This window comes from Epinephelus fuscoguttatus, linkage group LG4, assembly GCF_011397635.1.
Source record: "Epinephelus fuscoguttatus linkage group LG4, E.fuscoguttatus.final_Chr_v1".
Taxonomy (NCBI): Eukaryota; Metazoa; Chordata; class Actinopteri; order Perciformes; family Serranidae; genus Epinephelus; species Epinephelus fuscoguttatus.
Window position 1 is genome coordinate 18,677,426 of NC_064755.1, and position 21,497 is coordinate 18,698,922.

Consider the following 21,497-nt stretch of genomic DNA (forward strand, 5'->3'; position numbering starts at 1 on the left):
AAAAAAAACCACACACTCACACCAGAAGTATCTGTTTCCAGAGGGGGGAAAGTGAGCTGTAATTAACACATTTGGATTTATTTTTTTATTTCTGATACCAAATCCTCACAGTCTTTCCTCCTAACAGAAAACACAAACTGCAGAGGCGTCTATGACAATGTGATTATTAGATGGGACAGCCAGAGAAGTCTGGGTGGGTAATTCAATGAGCAGGTGCAGGGGGAAAAAAGAATTAACAAGTCAGGCTGGGAGAAAAGAGTGCAGCACTTAGACGCGCTGCTCTGTATTCATAAATAATGAAGTAGATAATAACACATCAACACATTTTACGACGTGACATAAACATGACATGTTCCGCCTCAATTTACAGTCACTGAGATAATAAATGAATGCAAGACCTGGGGAAAAAATGAGTATGGTTGCTCAGTTTAAGCAGCTCAGGGATGATGTTCAACAGTGGGCTACATATAAGATAGCACAAGGTTATCAGGAAGGGGATTTGTTGAGGCAGATATAACAAAATATTGGACCGGTGGAAGATACGCTCATACCAGGGAGCTTGGTGAAGTTTACCATCAGAGACTAACCTATTGTTGCTGTCTTGTGCACTGGAGCTTTCTGAAATATTATTTGCCACGCTCTCTTTCATTTCTCATGCCTTTCCCTCCTGTATTACCAACCTGCCCAGAAAGCTTACTGTAGTTTCACTGTTTTCACCCACCCCCACACCCAACCCCCACTTTCCTCTTCAGCAGTCACCCCACATCTTCCTTTGGTGGAGCTGAAATACAACTCTACAGGCAACACCTTGTGCTCATCTTGTCTGAGCCTGGATACACCATACCTGCGCTCAATTTCATTTCCAACATTCACTGCTGTTTTGTCTTTATCTTTCTTTGCTCCTTGCATGTCTTTAATACTAGCCAAAAATGATGTTAACATACAAATGTCTTCTGTTTCAACTTGCACAAAGTCCCTCTGGATTTGTAAAATATGGATTGGAAAGGTTCTCAAGCAACTACTTTGTGTTAAATCACACCTTTTTTCTTATTTTAAAGCAAAGTTAATCAAATATGAATATTTAAAGAGTCCTGTGGTGCTCCTTGTTAAATTCTTAAATCCCTCTCCCTTTCCTGTATCAGCTTTCCAATGACAGCTGAATAAAAATGACAATCATTCCCTTTCTCAGAGTATGAAGTCACTATGCTGACACTGATCTTTGAAGAAAAGCACTTGAGTGCGCACACATGCACACACAGAATTCAATATAAGTGTGTGAGTACAGACACAACTTTTCACACACTCACACACAACAAAAACAGAGGCGGGGGAAAGGCACGGAAAGGTATGTGGGAGAGAGATGTATTTTACACACATGGATTAACAATCCATTATTCATAGGCACTACGGGCTCAAAGCATCAACACAAACACAGCAGTAGCCCGATTCTGCCGCACTCTAGCCTTGGATGCATCACAGACACTTACCGCCGACTATTTGCTCTCCGGGATTACAGACAAGACATACAGTGCTGGCCAGAGCTCTCATATCTATCTACACAGCAGATCAATACGAGAAGCACTCTTAAAGCTCCGGTCAAAGCTCTATACACTGTGTCCCTGGCTCTCACAAGCCTATACTGTAGGAAACGAACAACTAAAAAAAAATCCAGTAACGGTGCCACTACAGCTCTGGTGGAATTCTAAATCCTGAAGTACATCAAACTTATTAGGTGGCAATCCCCACTGCAGTCACATCCAATATCAAAAGAAGCGGTTTCTGTTTGAAAATACATTCGTACCTGTCATGTCTGTTCCACGAAAATACATCCCTAACTATCTGGTCTCTTTTGTGTTCTGACAGGCCGTTACACAGTCATGAGTCATACTTGCCACTTTAACAGGATATTCAATTAGACAGCTTCCATCTCCCAGCATGCTCTTCGAACCATCATAATGCACCGGAAGCTTCCAGTGGAATCTGAAGGCTCTCACATGCAAAACTGAGATAGATGGGTGGTGCTAAAGTGTTTTTTGGTGGGTGAATTGCCTCATTTGTATTCAGGAAAAGTTTCAGGGGAAACAAATAACTGCCATTAGTCATCACAAAAGACAAAGCAAACAGAAGCACGCGCGCACACACATGCACGCATACGCTTGTCGACTTATTTCCCTTATTTATTCCCTTTAACACCTCCGCACACACCCCACTTTCCCTACTTTCCCAAATACTTTGATGTGAGTCATGCTAGTGCAGACGGTATCCATGGAACACACGTGCACCCACACACACACGCACACAAAGGTGCACACACACATATACACAAAATAATGACATTTAAAAAAACTGGAGGAAGGTTGCGCATGTGGCATGAATTATGCATGCTTATAGTCTCTTATCATCTAAATGCATGTCTCTGTATTTGTCAGTTTGGTTTGTGTGTGCTTTGCATTCTTTCGGGACCTGAGATCCACCCCTGTGGAATGGTGATGGCCGAGGGAGAGAGCAAGAAAAGAGAAGAAGACAGATACAGACACACACACACACACACACAGGCGGAGAGAGAAAGAGGGAGAGAGTATTAATGAAGAGGTTTCAGTACAGTCATAACAAGCAGCTGGGCCTTACACACACACACACACACACACACACATATGCAGCAAAAAGATACAGCAGATGCATCTAGCTACATTTTAAATTATTAAATGAGGGCATGTTCTGATGCACAAACACACACATGCACACAATAACACAAACACAAACAGAATGGGATAAAGGCGAGAGGGCCTTCAGTGGCTCCTTTTATAGGAGGCGGTGTTAATTTTTTATTAGAGGAAATGCAGCTCTCTCCCTCCGTGCCCTCATCTCTGGGCACTGTCCTGTGTCCTCTGGCCACGCTCCCCTGACACCTCACAGCCTCACTCAGCCCATCTATTTGACCCAGTGAAGGGCAGGCAGCTCAGACAGACAGATAAGCCATGTCCCAAAGTGCCCGCCTCGCTTCCCTGTCAGCCCCTTTTCCTTGACTTTGTGTGTTCATGTGAACGTACACCATGATCGAGGGTGGGCTGCAGCCTTCACTCAGTGAGACATAGAGAGCGATTTGCCCCATTGCTCACCTCTGTCAGCGAGCGTGCAATGATGGCAGATTTTGCCTTCAGAACTGCCTTAATTCTTTCTGGCATGGAAACATCCTCAGAGATTTTGGTCCATATTGACATGATAGCATCACGCAGTCACTGCAGATTTGTCGGCTGCACATCCATCCACATCCCAAAGGTGCTCTATTGGATTGAGATCTGGTGACTGTGGAGGCCATTGGAGTACAGTGAACTCATTGTCATGTTCAAGAAACCTGACAGGAGTGGCACCTGGTGTGGTCTTCTGCTGCTGTAGCCCATCTGCTTCAAGGTTCAACGTGTTGTTCATTCATAGATGGTCTTCTGCAGACCTTGATTGTAACGAGTGGTTATTTGAGTTACTGTTGCCTTTCTATCATCTTGAACCAGTCTGGCCATTCTCCGCTGACCTCTGGCATCAACAAGGAGAGAACTGACGCTCACTGGATATCTTCTCTTTTTGGGACCGTCCTCTGTAAACTCTAGAGAGGTTGTGTGTGAAAATCCATCTATCCATCTAGCACCAACAACCATGCTACATTCAAAGTCAATACAGTGACAGAATCTTGTTTTAGGTTTGATCAGCACCGCCTGGTTTAACAGATGTATCTCAGTTATTTTCAGCCTCCATTTTTACAATACAGCAAACAGTAGAGTGCCTGCTTGTTCACAAATTCTCACATTACAGGCAAACAATGCACTTAAATATGTTTTGGCAGACATTTTAAGTGAAAACTAGGCAATGCAGTAATCGTCTCTTGGTTTATACTTGATTAGAACTGCCTGGTTTTACAGTTTCATTGGAGTTTTGTCTCAGATTTAAGGCTATCAAGGCTGGGACACGGTCTTTGACCTCATGGGAGGCATGGGGTATGACACATGCACAATGTAATTAGAGCAGTGATGCTGGAGGGTTACAGCAAGTGGTACTCTTTTGGTGATCCCTTTTTAGCCTCCTTGGGTGCACTCGGGATGGCAAAGCTTTTAAGGTACACCCCAATGGATGCCAGCCGATATATAATAGAACATTTTAATATTGAAAGCATTTGTTTATGGTCTTTTATTTAAGATCTTTTCAATAAGTGCAGAATTGTAATTTTCTCCTCTTCCGACCCAAGGCTGACTCTGGAAGCCTCAGCGCAACAGATCAATCATCCCCATGTTCTATGATAGTGTGCCAGCCATTAAGCCGTTTGACAAGTGCAGGCCAGATTTTACTGCATATGTGTCGTACCCTAATGATATGACGTAATGTCATACTGTGACTTGTACTTTTTTCTACCTCCTTGATGAAAATGTGGAACTACAATCTGTAGTTTGAGCCCTGAAGCCAGCAAAAATCTGCTATGCGTCGTTCAGCAGATTTTAGCTAGGAGATGAGCAGGGAGATGTGGGCACTTGTAAGATGGAGGTTCATTCACACATACTACCCACACTGTTATGATATAAAGCTGTTTGAAAATCTGCAAATTCTTCTTTTAAAAACCACAGTGCAGAGTGAAAACAGTGAGCACACCATTTATGTATAGGTGTGAATTTATGTCGGTATGTATATAAGGGTGCGTGTTAGAGAAGAGTCTGTAAAGTGTGAAGAATAGGGAAGAAAATTAGTAGACAGAATCTGCCTACTTTCCCTCTGTGTGTGTGTTCTGGGCCATGCATGCATGATAAAGTGAGCTGAGCTGGGGACGGGAGCTCCTGAGATAGAGCAGAGACGTGAGTGATTGGAGCAATGAATGGGGGGGACCTCGCATTGTAATTAGAAGTGCTACGCTTCCCAGCGGGCTTTACCATTTTAGTGTGATTACACTGTGTGATTTATATGCTCAGAAGGCCTCCATCACTCTTGCTAAGCAAACCTGCCACATGTCGCAAAGCTTTACCTTTCCTTAATTCAGATGGTTTTTCTTTTTATAGATTTACTGATTATGAAGCGGATTTGAGCTCAGAAACAAACCACATTATCAGCTGAAGTTATTGACTGTTTCTGTTGTGGAGATCAGATTCAGTTACTGTCAACCAAAGCCTCCACTCTCCTTGCATCACTGTTATTTATGCCGATTTATTTCCCTTCGTTTTGATATGTATGCATTTTGTTTGTTTTTTTAAAGAAAGCTCTGGGGTTTCTTATTTCTTCTGTTTAAAGAATTTCTCTCTGCAAATAAAATAAACCTCATACGGATAAAAAGGCAGATTTTCAAAAGAATATTAAGCAGGAATCGAGTGAAAAGTGAGAGAATGTGACGCTCACACAGACGTGGCCCTTACAATGCACATGCGCTCCACTTTAATCATTATTTCAGTCCTCTGTGTCATGCATTTATCTGACCGAACTGCTGAAAGAAAACAGCCAATCTCAATGAAAACTGACAAGTGTTGAATTTTTTTTCTCTCTCTCATTTTCTCAGGAAATATCTCTGCTTTAAGGCCTCCCATTTTCATTGCTATTTTTTTTCGGTTGCTCAGAATGACAGGATATAAAAACACAAGGGAGGGCTGTTTATGGGAGGCAAAGAAAACAGCCAGTTGTATTTCCAATAAGAACTATGTAAAGATGACAAAAATACTTCTCTGCTTTTACTGGTGGATGTTTAGCCATACCAGTGTTAATTGTTATGTACATTATTTAAGTTTTACCAGTTCTTCAGAGTTTACGATTTTGACCTCTCCTGTGTTCAGAGCTATAGTTCAGAAGTTCAGGCTAATGTTTCGACGTGCTAATATTTGTGTTGGAGCAAGCTTTAATTTGTGTCCTACAATTGCAATTCTAATGCAAAACAACCCAACAATGAATTTGACAAAAATGACTTGAATTCTGTTGATAAAGTCACTAGTTTTTGTTCCTAGAGATAATGGGTCTTTTCTGCTATTTTAATTTTGAGAGCAGTGTGTCAAACAAACAAACAAACAGACTGAAGAGCATGGAAGAGATACCAGGAGACTGGCTGTTACACAAGGAGAGCTGGGCTGCAGAAGGGCCTCAACATAGCAGCAGAACCAGTAACTGTTCCTTTGTATGAGGAGGAACAGGAGGAGCACTGCCAGAGCCCTACAAAATGACCTCCAGCAGGCTGCTGGTGTGCATGTTTCTGACCAAGCTGTCAGAAACAGACTCCATGAGGGTGGCGTGAGGGCCCTACGTCCTCTAGTGGGACCTGTGCTCACAACCCAGCACCGTGTAGCAGAGAACACCAGATGGGCATGAAAAGGTCTGACAACGTTGTGGTGAACGTTATGCTGCCTGTAATATCATCCAGCATGACTGGTTTGGTGGTGGGTCAGTGATGGTCTGGGGAGGCAAATCCTTGGAGGGTCGCACAGACCTCCATGTCAGAGCCAACAGTACCCTGACTGCTGTTAGGTTCCGAGATTAAATCCTCAGAGAGACTGTCGGATGTTACGCTGGTGTAGCGGGTCCTGGTTCCTCCTGGTGCGGGACAATGCCTGGCCTCATGTGGCCAGAATGTGTAGGCAGTTCCTAGATGATGAAGGTATTGACCCCATTGACTGGCATTGAAAAAAGAGACTGGACAGCTGATGTAACTTGTTAAGGATTCATGTTTTTTCAAAGGCTCTAAAATGAAAACTCAAATGTTAATCTTAATGACTTGAGTCATGAGAGGGCAGAACTCATTATTATACTTTGCCACAAAGGGCGAATTGGTGAATCAGAAAACTATAACTCAACTATAATTGTTAATCCTAAGACATTAACAGAGTAGGATCAAAAACATAAAACTCCTTTGAGGACTGCCCCAGTGACTCCTTCTTAGTGGCTAAATGTCCGAAACTCCCAAGCTCAAAATTTGAGTTACAGAAGCCAAAATACAGAGAAATACTCCTTCATATCTGCTCGAAAAGTAAATCTTCTCAACTCCCAACAGAACAGCAAATTTAAGTCTAACGAGTGGAATTCCTTTGCGTACATCTCTTTTTCTCTCATTGACTGTCTCACTGTCGTTGCTCCGATTTCTCTCTTATGCACGATATCTCAGGAGACAACATAAAAGTGGCTTTCTGAAATTAAAGCGTTCCTGCAGAAATAAACCCCAACTCCCCATCCTTCCTTTGTGAGTGTGTCTGTGTGTGTATGTGTATGTGTGTGTGTTTATGTGTGTGAAGACAGTAAGAGGCACTCTCGTCTCCTCTTTTGATCAGTGGCATGGTGACTCCTCGTACCACGGCCCTGTGTGATCAATGAGGGCTCAGGGATCAAAATATGAAAGCAAATGAATGGTTTGCCTCCATAATGAGGGGGGTGTGTGTGGATGATGAGAGAGAAACTGAAGTGCTACATTTAATTATTTCTCTTCTAATTAAATTTACATAGCAGACACACTAAATGTCATAGTGTGCCATTAGAAACTAGCATAACCTATATGTTCACACCTTAGGGTACATTATTACATGCATGTATACACACAAAAATGATTTACAGAGACCTTGCAACAGCTAGATTAGATCCAGTTGATAAATATTATTCTGATTTTCCTGTTAGGTGCATTCATGCATACAAATACAGAGGCAAACACGTGGATATACTGTAGACATGCACACAAGGGAAACATGTATGAAAGGCGCAAGTCAAGGACAGGGGTTGCAAGGTAGATGAGGGGGGTAAAAGCTGAGGAGTGAAAGCCAAATTTGCAATGCATCACGTTATAGGCAGCAGTGAGACGGTTGGGCTGAGGGGAGTAAAACAAGATTTATATTCAGAGGAGGACAAATCTTGGCAGGCATGGAGTACCTATGTTAAGAAGCTTGGGGAGAGGCGGGGGGATGGTATTGATGAGGAAGTCCGGGAAAGATGCGTGTGGGTGCAGGATTGTGGTCCTGTGGGGATGCTCTGTCTACAGCAGCGATATGGGGCTCAGACAGCGGATTAGTGTTTCTGCTCCATAATCAATTTGCTGTCTGGATCCCATTGCACATAACCCTAAACATCCACACTTCGCTTGATCCTGCAAAATCTTTCTCCTTCTGCTCTCTTCTTTCTTCCTCCACCAATTCGGCTTCATCGCTTTTTCACCCGTTCATCCTTTGTTTGTTTCCCCTTCACACCCCAAGATGTCCAATCCCTATCTCTCAACCTCTATCATAAACTCACACACGAAGCTGTCCAGAATTTACTTTTATGTTTCCTTTTTTCCCCCTGAAACCTCACTTCTCCTAGTATTTCTCTCCAAAATGTGTCATTTTCCACTAGCCACAGCAGATTGTGCACCCTACTGCATTTTAGTGCAATACAGGGGACTTTGGGAGTAATTATATCCGAGTGTGTGTGTGTGAGTGTGTGGAGATGTAGAGGTTAACCTTGACCAAGGGCAAACTATTAGCTCCATCTCACCCTTGGGTCCAAGCTCGCTGCCATCTGCTCCAGAGCGAGGTCATAATACTGGCTGACCAATCAATAACATATTACATGTTGGCACCGTGCGCCAGCCATGCTCGTGACTTTCTTTGCTTATTAAAAGCAAGGCACATTACACTCCAGAGATGTAATACAGTGCACTTCCCGCAAGCAGGCAGCGCCACAATATCAATAGTACAAAGTGAAATTAAAAGTATGAAGTGTGTTTGCAGAAAACATGCATGTTTTCCTTCAGAGGTGTATTTTGTGGCACGCGGGACTATTGTTTGTATTCAGGCCTCATCTTAAATAAAGTCTTGCAGAAATTAAGGTTCTTTTCTCAGAGGACTGATGTGCTGGCATTTGCTGAAGGTGTCTCAGTATGTGTGCGTGTCTGTGTTTGTAGAGGGGAGGGGCACCTTGAGATGAAAGCCCAGAGAGACAGCCGGGAGGCGAGGCAGAGACAGCAGGTGGTGCTAGGAGCGCCTCTGTGCCGGGTGAAGGAGGCAGAGCGGTTTTCATGTCAACAGATCAATAAGTGTGAGACTGGAAGAGGACTATCCATTTCAGATCGTCTGACACAGACAGAGATAAAGGTTAAGGATGTAGTCTAGGCTAAAAAGAAAAAAAAAACAAAACAGTAAATATGGCGGAAAAAATAAATATGGCTGCGTCTGTCCTGTCCAGTTTCTCATCCTCCCTTGCACGTACCTGCATGCACACATAATCAGCTTTGGCGTAGTATTAATGTTAATACTGTGCTGTATCAGAGGGCGAGATTTGACCCCACTAATGACACAACAGCTTGTCTTATTAAAGTGCACACATATACAGCATTCATGCATATAAACACACACGCACGTACACACAGCTCCAGCCTGTCAGCCACTGTCCATAGCCCTCTTATTGGACCAGGCAGATTGTCACCTCTTCTGATTCCAGCGGGCACACACAGATGAGAGCTACTAATTGCCTTCCTGGGGCACCGACGTGACTCGCATGTGACCGGTTAGGTTAGGAGGCATGGGGAGGTTTTATGCCCATAGGTGAGTCTGTGTCTGTGGCGAATTTGTGAGTTGCTTAAGTGAGTCACTATAAGAGGGGGAAAAAGAGACTTGGAGAGTGTGTGTTTTTGTGTGTGCGTTTTATTATGCAAGATGAATACTCATCAGTCTCATGATGGTTGATGGCACCAAGGACCTGAGTAAGGAGGTTTTGAAGGGTCCTTAGTAAACTATCTTGTTACGAAGGGGTGAAAATGAATTATACTGGCAGTCTTACCTTGGCCTGGCCTCAATGTCGTGCTGGAAACAAGGAGAAAGGGAGAGAGAGGGGGAGCGGGAGGGAGAGAGGGATGAAACATATTTAAAATCTTTGCACAGGTGCTGGTGGATAACAAATAAAAAAGTAAACAACATCATTTACATCAACTCGGTCCACAGCTGGTGTGGCTCTTAATCTGACCAATTAATTTTCACTTTCATCCTCCACCAGTTGTGCTCATGTATATTCAAGAGCTTTTTAAAGGAGCAGTCTGGAACAAAGCACCGAGTAGGTTGTAAACATTATTCGCTTGCTGGCTTTTCTTAAAAGGGCCTAAACGATGTTTTTCGAGTCAAAATGATGGACGTGATATGTTGATTGCCAGTGCGTGATGGTTACACAAATACTGCCAGCAAAAGCCTCAATAATGTGCCAAATAAAAAATAAAAAAAATCACATTTCAGATTCTTTCAAATTTCAGAGGATGTAAATACATTATTTAACATGTAACATTAAATCAGAGCTATAATCTACACTGATATTCCCAGTGTTCAGCATGCCAACCCACAGCTCCAGCATGCATGCACTACACTTGAAATGGCTGTCATGTACTGCAGCCAAACTACTTGTTATACAATTCCTAATCTCAATTGGTTTATTTTCAGTCAAGAGGACTCCGAGCACAAGACGGCCTCTGTTGTTATCTTTAATATTCTGCCCAGCACTGACTGTACTGTAGCACTGGACCTTGACTACCAGTGCTAAGATGGCTGCGCCAGGAAAGGATTTTGACACTGTGTAACTAACAGCATCTTGAAGGCAGTGGCTCCTTGGCAGCACAGCAGATGAGAGGAGAGCTGATGAGTGGAGGCTGCGGAGCAATGACTGGCTGTCTGCCTCACTGACTAAGATTTGGCTCTAAATTTAATTAGCTCCAGATCTGGACAAATACGTAGTTTCAAATATTGGAACTCAGTGAGATTTTTCTTGGTTTACCTTGTCAAACACTTCAACAGACGCGAATGTCGGTTTGTGAAATCGGGAGTGCAAAAAATGACATTTGCCAGAGAGGCTCTTGAATGGCTTAAGTCTGCCTCTCTGTTTGTTTCTCCAATGTTTGGTTGATTAACTAACCTAGCATTAACAGACTTATAACACTTAGGTTTTAAGACATTCAGAGGGATGCCAAAGTCTGCTTTAAATTAAATTGCAATTTAAAGCAGACTGCAAATCCACTGTTTTCTTTTTAAATATACCAGATTATATGCATTAAAAACACTCAAACACAATAGGTGACACACACCAATCAGCCGAAACATTAAACCCACTGACAGGTGAAGTGAATAACATTGATCATCTTGTTACAATGCAAACACCATAACAAACGAAGTACACCCCCTCATGGCAACGGCACTCCCTGATGGCAGAGGCCCCCCAGCAGGAGAGTGCACCATGCCACACCACAAAAACTGCTAAGAAATGATCTGAGGAATGTGACAAAGAGCTCAAGGCATCAACCTGGCCTCAAAATTCCCCAAATCCCAATCTGATCAAGCATTTGAGGGACATGCCGGTACCTAAGAGGTAGAGCCACGGTAGATCTACAGTGGAGCCACTATGGATCAGACTTGGCTCCGACTTATTGAGGCGTGGACACAGGACCTTTGGGGGTGTCCTGTGGTGTCTGGCATTAGAGTATTGGTGGCAGATCCTTTGAGTTCTGTGAGTTGTGACGTGGGGTACCAGCACATGCTACAGACACTCAATTAGATTGGGTTCTGGAGAATTTGAGGCCAGGTAGACGCCTTGAGCTCTGTCACATTCCTCAGGTCATTCTTGAGCAGTTTTTATGGTGTGGCATGGTGCATTGACCTGCTGAGGGGCCAATGCCATCACGGAGTGCTGCTGCCATGACAGGGGGTACTTGGTCTGTAACAATGTTTGAGTGGAAGGAGCACATCAAGAAGCATCCACATGAATGCCAAGACCCAGAGGTTTCCCAGCAGAACATTGCATTGTAACAAGATGATCATTGTTATTCACCTCACCTGTCAGTGGTGTCAAATATGTTGCTGGGTAAAAATATTTGTGTAGGCACATTTTAGTCTACTACCTTTACATGATGAACCTATTAACGACAAAATCGAACATAACAATATTTCTGACCAAATACCCTCTCTGATTTGACAAAATTGTAGGGATGTCTATTGTTGTTGTGTCAATTTTTCAGAAAGTATTAACACAATGAGATTTTTGATCAATAATCATCAATAATGTGGATATAATGACTAAGTGGGTTAAGGCAAGTGTTAAAACAAATAGAAAATTCTGGTTGATAAATTTACATCACTTTACTGTAATGCAGCCTTTAAAATTAGGGAAAATACGTAATTTATGCCATATCACAATACAATGATCTCCAAAATCCAAGAGGAAATATAGTCTTGTATCTCAATAATGATATAATATCTTCATATTGCCAAGCCCAACCACATATTACCTTGAATGCGTGATGAAGACTTTGTTTTGAAGGTTGTTGCCTCCATGGTGAAAGAATCTAAAAACCGAGAACCTTTCTGATTAGTTGAAGTCATAGGGGTCGGCATTTTACAACAACAAGTATATCAAAAGGTCCATTTATACACTCTCGCACAACTTGTGCAGTATAATTGAGTCTCATTTATCCAGCTGTATGCTCAGTACTTCCCAAACAGACAGCCCTTTCCGAGCGGGAACTGAACTGCAAATTTATTTAATATATGCCCTCAGGCCAGACGCCGAACACACGGGCTGCTGGTCTACCGCTGCCTCGATCACTTAGTTTGTTTTGTTATTGTGTGACTTTGGTGAACTCTAACTAACTCTAAGTCGTACAATAACAAAAACAAACTAACTGATTGAGTCAGCGGTAGACCAGCAGCTCCTGTGTTCAGCCAGGTAAATTTTCAGTTTTTGTCAATGGAGTCTGGCATTGAAGAAAGCCTTGATAAATTAAGTTCCCTGTCAGATAGGGCTGTTTGTTTGGGAAAACAGTTAGCATACAACTGGACAAATGAGACTTGGATCATACTGTATGAGCTGTGTGAAGGTTTGTAAAAGGATGCTTTGATATAGTTTTGCCATTGTGAAACATGGAAACCTATGACAATAATTTTCTCTGTTGTTGGATTGTTTGTTCACCATGAAGACATGCAGGTAAGTGTTTCTTCATGGATTTAATCTAGCCACAGGTTGAGTAATTGACATACAAATGATGATTTGGGGTTGAGATATTCCTTTAAGTGAGTAACTGCTACACTTTAGAAAAAGATTTGTTTATCAAAGTGTAACACTTGCATTATATTATAATTTAATCAGTCCCCCCATAAAGACTAAAAATCAACTACGAAGTTTTCGTAACACTAAGCTGATGCCCCATAATGTCTTGTTATCTGCCCTTACATTATCATTTAATAATTAATAACAGGGCAGTCATCCCAGATGTCAGATCCTGAGGAGAATAAACTTTACTATTTGTCTGGTTTCAACTTGGCTGCACACCACCAGTCCATTTTTCTGATGATTCTATATAAGCACTGAATTAGTAATGCACACTGTATTTCTTTGTTATTTGCTTTGATTGCATTATATTACATCAATAAAAATGAAATGTTGTTATGGTCCCAGTTGTGTGCTTTGTTTTCATTTGGTCCAATTAAAGAGTTTTTTCATGCCACTGCCCACAAAATTGAAAGAAATATGCTGGTGCAAAGAAGCTGACGGCTACGGAGCTTTGTTCCGACTGTAATTACCGCCGTTACCTCTGCAACAGCACGGAGAGAGAAATCATACCTTTACAGCTGCATAATACTCTTATTTCTTATTTTATATTATTCACATGGCCTCGGGGCAGTTCTATCTTTACGCGTGCACGAAAACTCTCTGAAAGCCACTGTAAGAACAACCTACACCTGTGTGTCTGCCATCAAAAGATGCAACCCGAAGCTGCTCCATTCATAATTTAAAAACAATATCAGCTTCAGTGGAGTGATGTGCCCTTGAACTGTTCCAATGTAAGCCGAGCTTTATTTCAAACGTGTGCCTTTAACTCCCCAGACAAGGAATCTTTTGGGGCGCAGCTCCATAGAAGACTGCTGTTTACAATTAAATTAGGGTGAATTAGTACCTATAATAAGCCACTACTGCAATTCATTAGTTCAGTCATAATATTCAAAATGTGGGTAAAAGTCTGGTAACACTTGATAAATCACTGAAAAATGATCTCTTTAAAACAAAACAATTCCCTAACATGCATTATATAGTTAAAATTAACAAAACTAAATGGGAAAAAAATAATGTTAGCAACAAGCTTCACCTTATTTAAAAGGAAGAGCCACTGGGCAAAAGACTGTTTTGTTTCAAATCAGCCTCCGAGCAGTTCACTGTGACCTGGGTTACGACTGAGTCAGGGCTGGGTCACTGGTGCAGACTCCTAATCCCTGGTTTATGCAGCATCTTGGCTTCGGCTTTTTATGCACTGTTTGTACACCAGTCAGGCAGAAAGATCATTTCCTGCCCAGTGACATATAAATGCTTTTTTAATTACCGTATAGTCATCAGGGAATGTTCAAGTAAACACACTGCGTGGTTGTACAAATGAGTACCTACTGGCACTTTTTAATGAAAATGTGGAGACTGAGTATTTTGATAATAAATGGACTCAGACTGAGACAAAGTCTCTTAATACATTCTCCCTCTGGCTCCCGCTGATTGGTCAATTTTCGGAATGTTTTTCTCATCCCTGCTGACCCTCTTTATTGTGCGAGTATGTGTGCCTGCACCTGTGTGTTCCCGTGCCTGCATTAAAAGAAGGACGAGAGATTATTAACTGAATCAGTGGTAATTTGTTTGTCTGACCTTAAGCAAAAAGACTCACCTCAATTACGTGGTGTATTCTGTGGGGAGCCGTTTTAAAGGATGGGTTTTATGCAGGGGAGGAACATTTCACATCATACTAGCTCCATTGCTGTCCTTGCTGTTACATGGCTGCAGTGTGTGAGCTCGATATTCTCACACAGCAGCAATCACTTCTCTGACTTGGCTCTAAAGCTGCTGGTCTTTTCTTTTCTTGTAAAAAGTTGGATTCAAGGCACTGCTTCCCAAAAGTGCTTGCGGCTATGACTGTACCTCTCTGGCAAACAGGATTAGGTTGCTCTTTACAGGAGGAGAAATAAACGAAAAGCAAAGCAGCGAACGGGGTTACGGGGTTGACGTATTTAAATATGTATTTTGATTTAAACAAAGCTAAAGGCAATGGCTCTGTATCAGTGCAGTCAATGTATAGTATTTTTCTAGTGTAAAATCACCTTATATCATGGTTTCATTCATGGATTTAATAGTTTTTTGGAACAGGGACGACTATAAAATATACTACAGAAGGACACAACAGCACTGTAAGCTCTAACAAATTTGATGTTTTTCCTTTTTGACATTTGTAACAACTGCTATAACCAATTATTCAAAGCAATAATTGGTAGATTAATCAACAAATGTACCCTTTCAGCCCTTGTATCATAGCCAAAGAGTGCCCTACACAGTTCAGCAGAACTGCAGTAAAGAGGCAAGTGAATGATTGCAGTTCAGTGTGCCATCTGTAGACACTGCCACTATGAGGCAGACAGACTAACAGTGACAGAGTGAGGGGGCAAGTAGAAGAATTGATGTTTGAGCCAGTTGTTCTCTGGAACCACAAGACTCTCTGCACATCGCAAATGTTTTACCGAGGACAAAAATTGCTGCAGGCAGTTGGTGAGTTTGTGTGGACTTGATGCAACGACTGTGTTGGTTCCCCCAGATCCAAAACTTCAAAGACCACTCACACAACTCAGCCCAACTCACTTTGAACATTAAAAAGACACATCATTACTGGATAAGTAAACTGCTGCATAAGCCCCCTTTCTACACCTACACACACCTCTCCTGTGACCATATATTTCCAAATAACACTGCCCACTCCAGCAATAACTAACACACGAGAACAAATAGCGTAACCATCGGCATTCAATTAGAGCCTTAATGAACTTGGCCCACCATGGATTCATTTCTCAGCTTGAAAAGCAATCTGCACATCAGCTACCACCATTACTGCAGCCTCCCTGGTCCCATATAGCATCACCGGGGAACGCTCAAGTCTGCTTTTCTGGCTGTGGTGACTTAAGTATAGAGAGTGACAAATGGACCAATGGGATGTTTTTAATTTGGGATCCATACGTAGTAAAAGCCTCCACTTCAATGTTCAAATGGGAGATGAGGGAGTGAAGTGCTACATAATCTGAAGTGGTCAGTCTGCTGACATGGCTTGCCCTCTGACTGCAGATGTGCATCAGTATTTTGGCATGAGAACCTCACTAGACCAAGGTGCTGGTAGCAAAGACTGTATAAAAGATGTAAATGTAGCCACTGGGTCTGAAAAGTGAAGCCAATGCGGAAGTGCCTGCATTGTTTCTAATGGCCAGCAGGGGGCGACTCCATTGGTTGCAAAAAGGTCAGAAGAAAATCACCCTACTTCTCACTTGATTCATTACCTCACATAGCATTTTCCTTATAACTGGCTCACACTACACAACATTTTTGTCCATTCCGACAGTCACTATGTCAGATTAGGTGATTGTGGAATCATAAAACTGTGCTGTGACTTGGCCGACAGACTTGACAGACTACACGTTGGTCCACGACCAATAATCGCTGGTCATCTTTCATGATGTGCATGATGCTACTGGTTTATTCTTTGTCCTATTTTTATTATTCTTACTATTATTTCTGTTGCTATGGCGGTTCCCGTGCCTGCCGAAATGTTTTTGTAGTGACGTAAAAAGCGCCATCAGATGGAAGGAGCTACATTTGAAGTACCACATGTGAACTATGTAAGTCACTGAATCCTCCACAAGTTCCTGCAAATGTTTCATAATAAAAGCCTGTATAGAAAATGAAGGGAATCTCTCAACCGAAATTATCATGGGCTTTTAATTTTAAACAGCTACACGAAGTGTTCGAGTTTGAAATGACGGCACAATGCATGAAGTTTAATAAGGCAGACGGGAGCGGATTCAAAGTAAAAATATAAAAACACAGAGGGAATCATAAATAATGACCCGTTTACAAAGTAGTCTGTTTCACATGAAGCTGGTTCCCTCAGCAGTTGACACTATTTTTCAGTTTTACTTGGCCTACTTTATATTGGTCTCTCTTGTAAAGAAATAGCACTCTTTGCTAGCCTAATGCAAATGGCAGTACTCACCGGGTTGATAAGGTGCCTCTGCTGTTTCATGCTATTATTTTTCCCTTTTTACTCTGTGTGGTAACGTACCTAGAGGATATATTAAAAAGGCTGGGGTGTTGTTGCCGTATGGTTGTCCACGGCAGCAGATCGCTTTATGTTTCTACTGGTCAAAGTGATGGCTGTGACGGGAGCAGTCATGAACGACAAAAAGAAAATCAAACATGCTAGACTTCCTGTTGGGACATCGCGAGGTGTACCAGACGTGACGTTATTTGTCATCCACTGTGACAAACTACACGAGATGAAACGACAGACTATCTCATACGACACTCATTGTTGTTCACGATCCAAGCCGACACCGTACGACGCTGCATTGGTCTATAATCGGGCTGATATTGTATAGTGTTAGTTTCAAGTCTTCTTTAATACAGCATGATGTTCACTTTGTGAATCATGGTCCTATTTAGAGAAAAACAGGCAATAAAGTAGTAAAGTGTGACTACTTTGTGAGTGACAAGTTGCTACCACGGCAACCTGTCACTCAGGATAGGGGCGTAGCAATGCCTAGCCACCAGCAGCTCCACCCTTTCATCTAAATATGGTCACTTCTGGTTCAAAAAAACAAACAAGCAAAAAAAAAACAAAAAAAACAAAAAAAAAAACCAAGATGGCAATGGCTGAAAGCCCACACTCAAGGCTTCAAAACAGTAGCACACAAACTAAAGAGTGATGACATGGTGGCTCCATCCACTTCTCCTATACGGTCTATAACTGGCATGTGAAGAGAAGAACAGTGTACCCAGCTGCTGCGCTCATAACTGACATCTACTGTAGCCAAAGGACAAGCGTAGTTACACTTGTGCTTTATTAGCCTACAACTCAAGATTTATCCTCATTTAACTACCTGGATCACACTGACACAGCTGACTGTGTGAAAGGAAAACATTTCTCTACATGAACATAATGTATACACATGGATAAATACAGCCAGTCTCTCCTTTCAACTGGAACAAAGCTGTGTATGGTGGCACCTGTTTACCATATTCATTTTTGCCACAATGACTATGAAGCAGATGCCACTGTCATTAGAAAGATAATCCTTTAATTTAAAGGCTCGGGCTCAAATCTCCACAGCTGCAAAAATCCACCCTGTTTTAGGTATCTGTAAGCAAGGCACCAACATTTTACCAGCGTAACACTTTTAAGTTGGGCCACATCACAAATCACAAATGAAGACAGGTTGAGGTGCCACTGCCTTGAAATTATGAGTAATAACTCTGTACGGCATGCACTGTAAAGTTGCTACACATGATCAGCAACAAAGCAGCTTTGTGCTGGCTGGCCAATTGTTTGTAATTGTTTATTGACAAGAGCAATAGTGCCCAGTTTTACAAGGCTGCCCTTTGTAACAGCTTTGGCATCAGACCTCTGTGTTTAAACTTTACATTAATTAATCATTGACGCAGTGTGCTTGTGTTTTACTAAAAGTGCGCCAAGCAGCACCGTGTCATGTGACGTAATGTTGTCATTATAGATATCAACTTGGCGTGAGTCCAGAGTACTTGGATAGACATAATCACAAAGGTAGAAGTGTGAAAGTTTTACAACCCTGCCTTAAAGGGAGACCTCAGTGTTTTTCAGTCTGGACCCTATTTTCCCATGTTTTTGTGTCTAAGTGACAAATGGAGTCAACAATTTTTTGAGATTGGTTCAGTATTGAGAAAGCCGCAGCGGCAAAATAGGCTGCAATGTAATCCCTACGGGAAATTGTACCCTGTCAATTTAGGTCAAGTAAAAGTGCTTGTTTCTGCCACTGACGTGCTCAGATTGTTATTGTAATTGTCTGACAACATAACAAAAAGACCCTACAGAGAAATGAAATGTTTTTCCTTAGCTGTCACTGATCCGGTCTGTTATTGTGTTATTGTGTGTGACCGAGTCTCGCTCAAGCAGAAGTCTTGTTGTGAAATCTTGCAGACTTTCTCCACATTGTCAAAATCAGCTAAATATTCAGCCATGACAATGAAACACTTTTAGATAACACTAAGCTATGCTTTCTGTACTCCAATACAATAAACTCTTCCCAGCACTCCTCTCTCCAACAACTTCTCCTTGAGCGAGACTTGTACCCCTTTTCGACAGTCATGGGCTGGCTTACCTGGCTTGGGCGCGAGTTTGCCAGCATGGCAGGGATTTGCATTTCCATTACAACAGGGCTACTAACTTGAAGGTGTGTCTTTTACTGATGATGGCTGGTCTTGAGTGATGATATTTAAAAGCAGCTGATCCGTGGCTAAAGTACCCCGTTATTTTTGTTGTATGTGTTTTACCACAGCAGGGCAGGTAAAAGAATTTCACCTGTTGGAGGTGAGCTGTTTGCAGAGGTGCAGTAAGAGCCTGTTGTCAGCAGCTCTTCATCTAACATCTCACTGTGGCTGTTTCTGCTTTCTTCCTCCCTGCGGTATTGCCTTTATTGAAGAAAAGCCGCTATTAAAGTTCCACTAATTCAGTGATAAGCACATTTAATTTCCTATAGATTCTTCACAATAAAAGTCCTGTTACTTTGTGAGGTAAAAACTTCTATTTTGAAAGAGCAGAATAAGTTGAGTTTCCGAGCAGCAACTTCACACAACTTCTAACACAGCTGATAGCGAACATGAAACAGTGAAATAAAGCAGATGAGGACACAGGAGAGGAACTAAACTTCAAACCACTGAGATTCACTCAGAAGCTACAAAAGTACTGAGAGCTGAACACACAGAGACTTTCAAAAACACCTTTCTCTCTGGTCTCCTGCAGACAGAGGTGAGTGGAGTCTCGCAACTCAAACACTTGTTTGCGGGGGAGAAGTGGGGTCGTTGGGGGTTGGGCTGCAGTCAGTGAGGTGTCACTGCAACCCGCTGACGGCTCGGCTTTTGGACCCACTCTGGAGAAGGTCCATCTCTGGCGCAGCTCTGTGAGGCACGGTGTCTTTTATCGGATAATGGAAACACAAATCTGCACAGCATGGCTTCACTCAGCGTGGCCACAAGTGGCAGTGGTAAAGGCCCAGTAGTCACAGTAATACACCCGACTAGTAAAAGCTAAGGAAAAACATTTCATTCCTCTGTAGGGTTTTTTCCATAATGTTGTCAGACACTTCTAATAATCTGAGCCAGCCACTGGTAAAGACACTGACTGGATGTAAACTGACAGTGCACAATTGTCAGTAGGGATTACACTGCAGCCTGTTTCACTGTCCAGCTCTCTCAATACTGGACCAGTTTCAAAAATCGTTGTCTCAACTTGTTGCTCAGACAGAAAAACATGGAAAAATACAGGATATTGATTGTAACTGGGATGAAAAATCCCATTAACTACTTATACAAATAAGTCAACTTAGATTCAGAAGGCCATATTTAAGTGAGACCAACACCTCTAACTACATCAGACTTGTGAAATATACTGTATGAAACTAGCTTATGTATAAATAATGGAAGGTTGAATGTCAGTCACACTAGACTTCTGTGTCATTATCAGCTTGCTAACCTCTCCACCTGCACTTAGCTGTGCAGTGAGTCAGACACACACTGCTGATTACAAAGAAGCAGTTTAACATGCAGAATAAGGATAATGACGAAGGCATGTCCCTCTCACCTGCACTCTGTGGGCTGGTCCAGGCGCTGCAACGAGGGCCTCTGCTGCTGCCACAGGACCTATCGCCTCGGCCTGTTCCAGCAGGCACAGTTGGTGTGTGATGTTGGCCATCTCTTCCTGCAGGCGTTCCGTTTCGACGGAGATCTCCGCGATTTTCTCAGCGGCAGATGCCGTCAGAAAGGCCTCTTTGAGGTCCACCAGGTGAAGGGTCCTCTTCTCCTCCAGGCGCACCAGTCTGCGGAGCTCATCGAACTGGCTGTTCACGTAGGCCTCGAGCTCCTCCGTCGACATCTAAGATATGTAGATGAGACAGAGGGAAGCGTATGTGAAGGAATTGACTGGGGGAATTTAAGTGCAGGATGTCCGCAAGTTACCAAGTTGGAAAGAGATTGGGCTGCCTTTGAAAATAACATGAATGAACTTCGTCAATGTAGGTTTGAAATACTGAGATGAACAGAGAAGCACAGATATTAAAATTAAAAACAAGCATATAAAAATAGAGAAAAGAAGATAGTAAAATTGTAAGAGTATAAACTGTAATGACCACAGTATAGGGGCCACACAGGCTTCTGTCTTTATTTGACGTGAATACTTTTTTAATAAGCCCACTGGTCTCTGTCATGCAGTAGCTAATTGATAGCATAAAGCACATCCCCTGGAGGTAAACTCTATGCATCCCATCTGTAGATAGAGACCTCAGAGGCTCCTTCTACCACAGCAAGCCATCTGTTTGGCTTTCAAGGCAACTGAACTGCTCACTGAGATACCCTTTTTAATCCATTCCTCTGTTCCCCGATGAAGCTCTCTTTAGCTATGACTCATTACCTTAAAACACCTCAATAAACAAATGCCTCCCTGAAACCCTTCCCGC

General features: G+C 42.4%; 1 protein-coding gene across 1 annotated transcript in view; it reads right to left on the bottom strand.

Moving 5' to 3' along the window:
• The window catches only part of trim44 (tripartite motif containing 44), a 59,737-nt gene that overhangs the window by 23,644 nt on the left and 14,596 nt on the right, over positions 1 to 21,497 (bottom strand). Inside the window, exons 4-5 of the mRNA XM_049574561.1 lie at positions 20,627 to 20,917; positions 9,751 to 9,773 (exon numbers count right to left, since the gene is read on the bottom strand). Coding sequence (XP_049430518.1) covers positions 9,751 to 9,773; positions 20,627 to 20,917 — 314 coding nt within the window. The remainder of the gene's footprint in view (positions 1 to 9,750; positions 9,774 to 20,626; positions 20,918 to 21,497) is intronic.